Here is a 10,315-nt window from a genome sequence, read left to right as displayed (position 1 = left end):
AACCCTTCATGATGTAGCTCTGCTGACTAACAGAGTCAGGAATTGAGTCTGTCTCCTTTTCAGCAGAAGCACAGGGTCCACAACCCTTCAAGAACCTGCAACTTTATCCCCAAAGTGACTTGGGGTTGAGACAGTATGTCTGCCAAGCCCACTCCATTACCTATTGACTCAGGGATCACATAAGTTAGCTGGTCTATGAAGACATACAGGATAATAGTAATCACTCTGGAAAGCCGTGGGGAGAAGACTGAGATTAGAATCAGGCAGTCAGAGCCCCTCCATTATCTCTGTGCTCATACTACTATAAGAGCTACTTTAGAGCTGTTATCACACTGCAATATGATTCTTGTTTTCCTAGAAAAGTCAGTCCTCATATGACCCTTCTTGCTTTGTGATATTGTCTCATGTATACTCGGGACAAAATTTAAAAATCTGCATCAAAGACTATGATGCCAAAGTAGCTGAATTTAAACCATGTATATACAAACGTACCCATACAAGGGTACAGTTATACAAATATGCACACACACATGTGAGTATGTATGTATGTATGTATGGTAGCCTGGAGCAAGTCCCTAAGTTTCTATACCTTAGTTTCTCTACATATAAATTTTCTGTAAGTATTATAGGAGTTAATATAATTGATAGTGCTCTGAGAGTAGAATTTGCACATAATAAACAATACATAAATGCTACTTACTATCATGTTAAAAATGACCATATATAATTAAAACGTTGGTGGCTCAAAATGCAATAACAACAATCTTATGGCAATTTTTATTCAATAATGTAGTTAATCTAAAGTGGTGGAAGGTCCTCCCTTATGGTGCAAGGCTTAAGCACAGCACTATGATGGTATCCGCAGCCTCTGCAGCACAACTTTGATCCCCAGCCGGCCAGGAAGATACCCACATGGCGCAGCAGACCTCTCCTGTCTCACCCGCTGCTCCCCTCAGCAGTATATTTCAGTCAGTCTGCCTGTTCTGTTCCCCACTCTGTCTCTGGGGAATCCTCTCACCCCCCCCCCATACCTCTGGACTGTACCCCCATTCTTGTATTCATAAATAAATAAATCCTTAGAAAATAAAAAAAAATAAAGTTGTGGAAAAGTGGTTCTTTCCCCTGAAACTCAAATAAAGGCATTCTCATTTTGAAGGAGAAGATGTTATCATTTATGGTTGCTTTTTTTTTTTTTTTAATTTGAACCACGGGTATATAAAGTTGCTAACCAGTGCTTTTGGCTATCTTCATATACTCAGGATGTCAGAAGCTATTTCAAGTGTATCTTTCATTCCTACTATTTACTACAGGCACAGTGTGGAATAAAATAGGAGAGAGAAGGAAAGAAGGAAGCAGAAGAGAGGGACAGAGAAAAAAGTAAGAGAGGAAGGGAAGAAGCAAGGGTTTAGTAAATAAACAGTTCTATTTATATCAACTGTTGAATATTCATTATATACAGTGACTTTTTTTTTTGGTTCTTACCCTTCAGAGGCAGATTCAGACCAGAACAAGTGCCGTATTATTCTGCATACAATAGATTTTCCACTGTCAGCATCCGGGTGTAAGGAATGACTATGAACCTGAAAAGAACAGAGATGTGCAGTGTTAGCATTCCCAAGGAAATGACATAAAACCAAAGAGAAGCTCTGCCAACAGGCTTCCTTTTTCCCTGTACCTATCAGCTTGTCCTAGATAAACTTCACTGTTCACTTCCATCATTGATTTAAGAGGCTAGAGAGAATTCCCTTTTTTGTGGATTTACCATTCCTCATGGAATCTTGTAGCATCCTGATGGACTCTCATCTGCTTTGGCTCTTTGCATTCACTCTTAAAATTGCCACACTTTTAAAAATGTCCACAGCACATCCAGAGGACTGGGCCCAGAATGCATTCCCAGGCTAAGGATACTGACCACAGAAAGTCAGAAGTTGGCCATTATTTATAGTTCTCCCACTGGTACTTACTGTGTGCCAGAACAGCTCCACTTCCCTATGCCCTCATTAGCACATAGTACCCACAGATGTGCAGTAACTGATCCAATTGAGACAGGATGTATAATAAAATATCCCCCAAACCCATAAAACTACACAAATGTGTATGCACATCTTTACCCACATACAATTATTACTCCTGCTAAGCTTAGTATCTGTTATACTAATTCCAACTATACTTAAAAAAATACAATAACTATAGAAACTCAATTAGAGGTTGATTGTAAATTGACACAATTCCAATTTGTCAGAAAATTCTAGACAAATTCCATAATTAAAATCAATGTGTGGCAGCACTAGTTTTGAAGGCACCACTTTTAGCAGCTAATAGTTCTCTCTTTTGGGTTGGATAGGTTAATCAGATTCTCTAAGGCTTGATTTATCTCACTATGAAGTAGGTCTGGATAGGACAGAGAAGCTCTACCTCACAGGGTTTCTAAGCATTTAGTGGGATAATTAATGGCAAGTATGTAGCTTACAAAGTGGGAGAATGTCTATTTTAAGGTCTGGCAGTTTTAATATATGTTCACAAATTCTTTAACAGTTATTTAGTTGAAAGAGTCTATGTCAATAGTTAAGCGAAAGTTAGATTCAGCACAGTACTTTAATAACCTATTTATTTTTAACTGTAATGCTAATAATGCTCTCCTCTTTTGTTAATTTGTAATAAAAAGTATCTCATCTGTAGTTATTGATGTATATAACCCACAGAGCAAACTACAAATAGACTCAAGGCAATGAATTATCATAAACTGAAGACTCCTGTGTAATCACCACCCCAAAAAATAGTTTTTAGTGGAAACGATTATGCAACTATGGAAGAATAGTTAATTGTTCTCTGAGACATCAATTCTGGAGTCTCTACATTCCTTGAGCTATCTGATATCGTCTAGGAGCGACCAGAATTCCAGGGATAGCAACAAAAGAAAATAACCCAAACTCTGGTGAGCCCTGCAAATATAAAATTATTTTCAGTGATAGAAAATATTATATAATTAGCCTCAAAAAATAAATGTTTTTGAGAGAAACAAGTGTACGCATAGGACTATGTACCATTCCTTTCTTTTGTAAGTTACTCCCATGAGGGGAAAAGTGTGTGTTGTTGCTGGGCGGGAAGGGTGGGGTGGGGTGGGGCAATACTGAGGTACATCAGCTGTTCTTGATTCCAATTTGAAAGAAGGTGAAAGATAAATCTGGGTGGAAAGCCATACATTACCAGCGATGCAGCGTTACAAATGCAGCAGAATCAACGGTTTACAGCTACATTGTGCAAATCTGACTTTTTTTTTTCCCAAGGATGATTCCTTTTAAAGCAGTCACAAACTAAGACCATGTGACTGGTTGTATCACAGGCGAAGGGGGAGCCCTGCGGGTCCTGCGTGGGCACAGACCAATTAAGTTGAGCACTCACTGAAATTGCTTTCTCAGCCAGGATGGAGAATGATTGATCACATGTCAAACTGTACACATGTTAGACTGAAAGAGTTTACAGGTATATCTGGCCCAAGGCCATAGACACTTCATTTCGCTGACTGAAACTGTTCGAGTGGTTAAGTGACGGGGAAAGTCACTCAATTTTTGGCACCTGGAGCGCCTTTGGCTGGGTCTTGCTGGTACTGAGGAAAGAAGGGAAACTTGGCCTTCATATGTATGCTGAGGATGGCAAGTCGGCCTAAGCAGAGTCCCAAGTCCAGTGAACTTTAGAAATTGCTGGGGCATTTAAAAAAAAAAATCCAGAGGCTCAAGAGTTGCCCAAGACCAAAGCCAATGTCCAACTTTCTGCAAGTGGAGCCCAGACATCAGGTAGGTTTCATCAGGTAATTCTACTCTGCAGAATAACCACATGATCGCCAACACCAGGTAAACAGTCCGAATCTGCACCAAAGCTTCCTTCTTTAAGGAAAGCTTCCAGAACCCAAATTTCCATAAGTGCGGTTCCGGCCGCAGGGGGTAATGTCAGCTCTCAAGTCTGCAACCCAAGGGCAGAAATGGGGCGAGTGCGTTCACGTAGAGCAGAATAGGCTTTGTCACACACGTTTCCTTGTAAACACTCCACGAAAGTCCGGCACAGAGACTTAAATACAAGGACCGAGAGGGCACTGGGCCACCACCTGGCTGCCGGCACCTGCACACGAGCGAGCCTGCAGCACGTTAACTCCGGGAGCTGAAGGCGCATGCGCAAACCCAAGACGCAGCCGAAGGCGCAGGTGCGGCGACTGCGCGGAGAGCGGAGGCGCATGCGCGGCGGGGGCGGTGCTTCCGGGAGGGGTAGGGCTGGCAGCGCGGGGGGGCGGGACCTGCGCCGCGAACCCCTATCCCAGGTTGCATCCGTGACCCCTGACTCAGGCGGCGATCCCCACTCCATCCCAGCCTTATGGCCCGGCACGTGTTTCTGACCGGGCCCCCAGGTAACCCCTTCCCCGAGTGTGGGCCTCCGGGACCGCCGAGGTTGGGGGATGTGCGGAGTCGGGGCAGCCCCGAGATTTCGGGGAGCAGCACTTGGGACTCTGTGTCCGCCTCCAGAGTTCTGCGTTTAAATTTCAGGCTAGGTAGTCTGAAGCATGTATTTCTTAGAAAACGTGATTTTAAGTATTTAGGATAGACAGGATTGGAATTGAAGGCAACCAAACTTGTGATGTGGTGATGTTCTTCATTAAGGTATGAAATAGCGGGGTCCAGTGGCTGCAGTAACCGGTGTAGTTTTGAAGTTGTGATGTATGCAAAAAGAGAGCTCATGCTATCTGGCACCACTGTGGTTAGTATGGAGGTGTCTAGTTTCTACTGATAGTCACACGCTGTCCTGTGGATCGTGGTCTATGTTTATAATGAAAGTAAGTGCGGAATTTCAGTTGATAGACACTGAAACTAAAGATTTAAGCTCCCCCTCCCCTCCCAATCCAAGGTCACTCACTTTCTGAACACCCTCCATGGATGAGGCTGCAAGTCAAGAAATCTTAGTATCTACAGTACCCCTCTCTTAAACCCAGAGTTTGTAGGTATCAGGCCTACTGATTGCCCTTGGCCAAACCCCTTAAATCTCTGTGCTGTGGAGTTCTTACCTATGGTATGGGATAATGTTCAGTTTAACCAGAGGCTAGAGGTGGAGATGCTTTTCAAACCAGGTGCTGCACATGTATCAGGCCTGAGTAGAGAGGTGGGAATGTGGTGGCAGCATCACAGGAGCTAAAGAAGAAAGATGGGATTCTTCAGTTCCTTTGCAACACAGGTCTCATTTTCAAGTTAGCTGTGAGTTCACAGGTCAAAATTGTTACCCTGAGCCCAGAATTCCTTTCCACTTTATATTAATGATTATGTTTAGCCTTAAGTAGCAAAGGTTACATGTGATATTGCAGACTTAGAGTATTGTTTTTACCAGACAATGGGGGAGTGGTGAGGGCAGGGTGGTTTGAGAAATTTTTAATATCCCAAGGCACTCCCTCATATTGCAAAGAAATATTGTCTTCTGAAGGTTGATTTGGCAGTCCTTTATTTGAAACTTGGAATTCAGTTTTCTCAGCAGGCTGACCCCAGGACATCTATGTGTTTCATAACAGTGGTGACCTGTTCTTGTGACTGTACCTCCTTAGTCCTGGAGATGGGTGGGGACAGAGGCTGGTCAGGCCAGCACAGGTTCTTCATTCTGTTTTCTTCTTAATAAATGTTTTATGTCCAGGTAGATGAAAAGATGCAAATAATTCTGCAGTGTTGCTCTGTTAAACCTGTCCTCAAACACACCCACCTCTACTTTCCCATCTTCTTAATGCAGCTTTAATATACATTTCATTAGCTCAATAGTCAGTTTTTATAGTATTATGACTATGTAAAAACTAATCACAGAAGAACCAGGTAGTCATCTATGATTTTTTTCTTTTATGCATAGCCCCCCACCCCCACCTTTGGGGTATTACGTTTTTGTTTTATATTTGCTTATCCCCAACTCCATCCCAAACTTCATGTTTTGAGAGTAATGTAGGAGTTACTGCACTTTCTCAAAGACATTTCCTTTTATTGTCTGTACTGTCAGTGCACCATCCATGTCTCCTTAGCCCTTAGCATTTTTCCTGACTTCCACCATCCAGCTTGTGACCCATTTTGGAGGGCTTTCTCTGGGCGCTGGAACCCACTCAGTTTGCTGATCTGCAGGACTAAGGCCCACTCTGTGTGGCAGGTCTGAAGGACCAGGGAATTTCCATCCTGCCAAGAGCAGCCTTTAACTTGTGATAGATGGAAGTTAGTGAATAAGCTCTGTTTCCTCACCCCTCTAAGTGTCAAACTCTGAGCTACATGTCCAGAACTCCTTGGAGGCCCCAGTATTATTAAACTCCTACTTTCCAAGGTAGTTACCTCCTACCAGCCTGTCTTACAGATTAAACTTTCCAGATTAAACTACCCATACTTGAATATTTATCTTAGGGTCAGGTTTATGGGAAACCGAAACTAAAAAAATTTTGGAGCTTGTCTGTATGTGGTGCAGAGCTATCATTTTGGGGTCTCCTTCAGCACAAGTCACTTTTTTAAGAGATTTATTCATTTATGCATTCAAGAACTGGTGTGTAGACCAGAGGTATGGGGGAGTGAGAGGATTTACTAGAGAGATTGGGGAGCAGAACAGGAGAATCTACTGAAATACACTGCTGAGGGGATCAGCAGGCTAGACAGGAGAGGTCTGCTGCTCCATGGAGGTTACTCCCTGGTCGGCAGAACTCTAGTGATGCAGTGGCTAGGGATAGGTTGATAGCGCTGTGTCTTTAACCCCTGTGCCACCAGGAAGGCCCCAGCACTTCTTAGCCATTGTAGCACTAAGGTTGCAGCTTAATTGGAAGAGATTAAAAAAAAAAGTTAGCTGTGTGAAGATTACTAGAGCCAAAGAGGAAAAAGGGGACTTGAGTGAAAGGCTTCCTCTTGTTTTATTACCTTCTACCTAACATGCAGGAGCCACTTATTCTCTTTTATTACAGCTGCTTCATTTTCTCCTTTTCAAAATGTAATTAACTTTGTTTTTCGCTACATTAAGAGTAATACTCACTCACTATAAGACCCCCTCCAAAAAAATAAAGGATGTTTTGAAGAAGAAAGTAACAGTCATATAGAATGCCAACATATAGAAATAAGTGCTATAAACATTTCTGTATTCTTTTGGACATTTTCTATTATAAACATGTACACACTTCACTTTAAAACATCATAATAGAATAATACTGTCTGTATCTGCTGATTCTTAACCTGGTAGTTTTACATGTTGTTGTCTGTTTTCCATAGTAATAAAGATAGCTAAGCAGTATTTTTAATGACTGCATGGTATTCCTGTGTATTTATGTGTCATTATATACATGGTATCATAATTGAACATTCCCTTACTGGTCAGCATTTAGATTGCTTTCAGTGTTTTGCTATTATAAAAACTGCTGAGGGGAGCATGCTATTTCATATATCTTTGTACTGTTGTCGGATTTTTTTTTTTTATTAAGGATGAATTCCTGGCCATAAAGTTGCTGTGCTGAGGAAGGCACATTGAAATTGCCCTTCAGAAAAGTACTATCTTACATATCCACTAATGTCTCTTGCTGTATTAAACAGATACGTCAGTGACTTTCCTAAAGCAGCAGTTACAGAGGATCAGAGCTGGCATCAGAACCCTCCACAGTTCTCTTATTAGCCACAGTGAGATGTAGATGGGGTCCTCTTGGGTTGCTGTTTATGTTCTAAAAGGCCAGATGCCATTGTTTGTTATTGTTAAGTTTGGAGGAGAAATATGTTAAATAAGAATAACAGATCTTACTTCAAGGAAGCGTAAAAGGATTTGTGGGGAATCCCAGCGATTCTGTGTGGGCAGCCATAGAAATATTATGATTTATAGCTTCTCTGCTTCTATGGCAGACCTGCTTGAAGTTTGCCTTCCTTTTCCATTTTTGGGTAATCATGATGCCACTGACTTAGATGTACATGAGAACAATGGCCACATAAACAAAGTCATGGTGACAGAGAGAGGCCTCTGTAAAAATGTATGGCTCTTGCTAGTTGTGTGAACTTATGTAAGTTACCTCATCTCTTTACCCATTTTCCTCATCTATAAAATAGGGGCCCACCTAAGAGTTCAGGCCAGGCTAAGAGGAAAGGTTGGGGTCACAAGTGGGCAGCATGAGGTGACAGAGGTGAGGAAGGGGTTGGAGACAAGCCAGAGGAAGGTTTAGGGATTACCATCTGATGAGATTGACCTTGTGAAAAAGTTAGATAATGCCATTTCTAGTGGTATTTAGTGTACATAAGAGACACATTTTCCCGAGATAGCAGTAAGTCCATGGAGGAATGAAGGAATTTCTGCACTGTCAAATATAGGTAAGGAATATCTGAAGGTTGAAAGTCAAGTTTAAAGTGCCTGGCCATCCTTCAACCCAAGCATGACAAGTTTTATATCTGAGGTGGAAAAGTTTGGCCAGCCAAGGAGGAGAGTAAACCTAGGACAAAAACTTCTATTTTGTCTTCCTTTAGGATCCAAATTGCATTTGAGACTATCATCAGAAAACTACCCAGTTGGTTCTGAGATTGTGTACCTGACAAAAGGAATAATGTTTCAGAATTTAAAAATCAACTTTAAGATACCATTCATTTTATTGCACTTGCTTGTACTTAAAATTAAATTTTTTAACACCTGGAGCAATCAAAATTCAAATGTAGTCCTAAAATCCATTTGCATTACATTTCTCTGTCCACCATGTTGTTCTTGGAATCAGTGAATGCTGAGTGCCTTGTGTGCTCTAGCAAGGGAATGGTTCTTAATGTTGTTTGTTTGTTTGTTTGTTTAGGAGTTGGAAAAACAACATTAATCCAAAAAGCCAGTGAAGTTCTGAAGTCCTCTGGTCTGCCTGTTGATGGATTTTATACAGAAGAAGTCAGACAGGCGGGGAGAAGAATAGGATTTGATGTTGTCACGTTATCTGGAATGCGGGGCCCTCTGTCTAGAGTTGGGTACTTACACTTCATTTTTACAGTGTCTTATTCTCCTTGGGCACAGGGTGAAGCCAATCGATTCTTCTCTCTTGAAAAATCTTGAACCATTACTAATTTCTCAGAGACAGAAGAGGTTGAAACCATCATATGAAAAACAAAGTATAAAAATACATTTCACCATAAAATTCATTTTATTAAGCCATAAGCTCTTCTTGCTTTGTAATTTGTAGCTCTTTTCTCACACCATTTTTCAAAGATTGGTCGTACATAAACTCCCCGGATGTGCTTTGCTCGCCTCCACTTTTTGTGTAGGTGATTTTAAAGGATGATTTAGCATATGTGGGTAGTCAGAGGCTCGGTGGAGCTGCAAAGAACCAGAAATCAGTGCAGGAATCTTTCAACAAGAACATGCTTGCTTTTCATTCAGGTCAGAGCCTCTGCCTGGAAAATGTGAATACCGAGTTGGGCAATATGCAGTGGATCTCACTTCCTTCGAGCAGTTGGCACTTCCGGTCTTAAAGAATGTGAGTGTATGGTTTCTGCTTCTTGAACCTATCTGTTCTTAGTGCAATGTGAGAATTGCCCACCCTAGGAGCAGAGTGGCTTTTCTCCTAGGGAGACACCAGTTTTGCATTTTACAGTTTTTACAAGTCTTCATGTGATTGAGTCAATATGGATATGCAACATAATTTGCTATCTCTCTGAATTAAGAGTAAATTGCTTGTCATATAAATTCAGCACATATATATATTTTATTTAGAGTTCAAATGCCTGGTTACCAAGGTTCCCAAAGATACCTTTCCTCTCTCTTATTTTTGTTGATATCTTAACCGTATTTTCATAGCACAACAGGTAAACATTTAGAAACAGAAAAAAAGGTCATTATATGAACATAATGGTAAGCACTTAATAGATTCTATTACTGTAGATAGCAGTGTAAGTCCATGGAGAAATGAAAGAATTTCTGCACTGTCAAATATAGGTAAGGTAAATTTGTTATTTTTTTGAAAGCAGCTTTATTAAACTTTAATTCATATACCATACAATTCACCCATTTAAAATGTACAGTCAATTTTTTCTAGTATAGTATATTATTGTATTAATATCATGCATTATACTCATTGATATTTGGATATTAAACCAATCTTGCTTTCTTGGTCATAGTGTATAGTCCTTTTTATATATTGCTGGATTCAGTTTGCTAGTATTTTGTTGAGGATTTTTGCATCAGTATTCATAATGGATATGGAGTTCTTATGAAACCTTTGCCAATTTGCTCTTGTCACCAGACAACAGAAAAGGCCCAGGATCTCTCAGCCCTATCCCAACCTCCCCCACATCACAGGCAGATAAACTAGAAGCAAACCAGCTACTGT

At 41.0% G+C, this 10,315-nt stretch overlaps 1 protein-coding gene across 1 annotated transcript in view; it reads left to right on the top strand.

Annotated features, from left to right (window-relative positions):
- The first annotated feature begins 4,267 nt into the window (after positions 1-4,267).
- NTPCR (nucleoside-triphosphatase, cancer-related) overlaps positions 4,268-10,315 on the top strand; it is a 29,492-nt gene continuing 23,444 nt past the window's right edge. The window contains exons 1-3 of the mRNA XM_037510413.1: positions 4,268-4,399; positions 8,795-8,957; positions 9,367-9,463. Of these exons, the coding sequence (XP_037366310.1) occupies positions 4,366-4,399; positions 8,795-8,957; positions 9,367-9,463 (294 nt within the window). The 5' untranslated portion in view covers positions 4,268-4,365. The remainder of the gene's footprint in view (positions 4,400-8,794; positions 8,958-9,366; positions 9,464-10,315) is intronic.

Source organism: Talpa occidentalis, unplaced genomic scaffold (genome assembly GCF_014898055.3).
Source record: "Talpa occidentalis isolate TD23 unplaced genomic scaffold, MPIMG_talOcc4v2.1 talOcc4.14, whole genome shotgun sequence".
NCBI lineage: Eukaryota > Metazoa > Chordata > Mammalia > Eulipotyphla > Talpidae > Talpa > Talpa occidentalis.
Note: the sequence above shows the minus strand (reverse complement) of the source record. Positions and strands in the feature narration are given on the sequence as shown.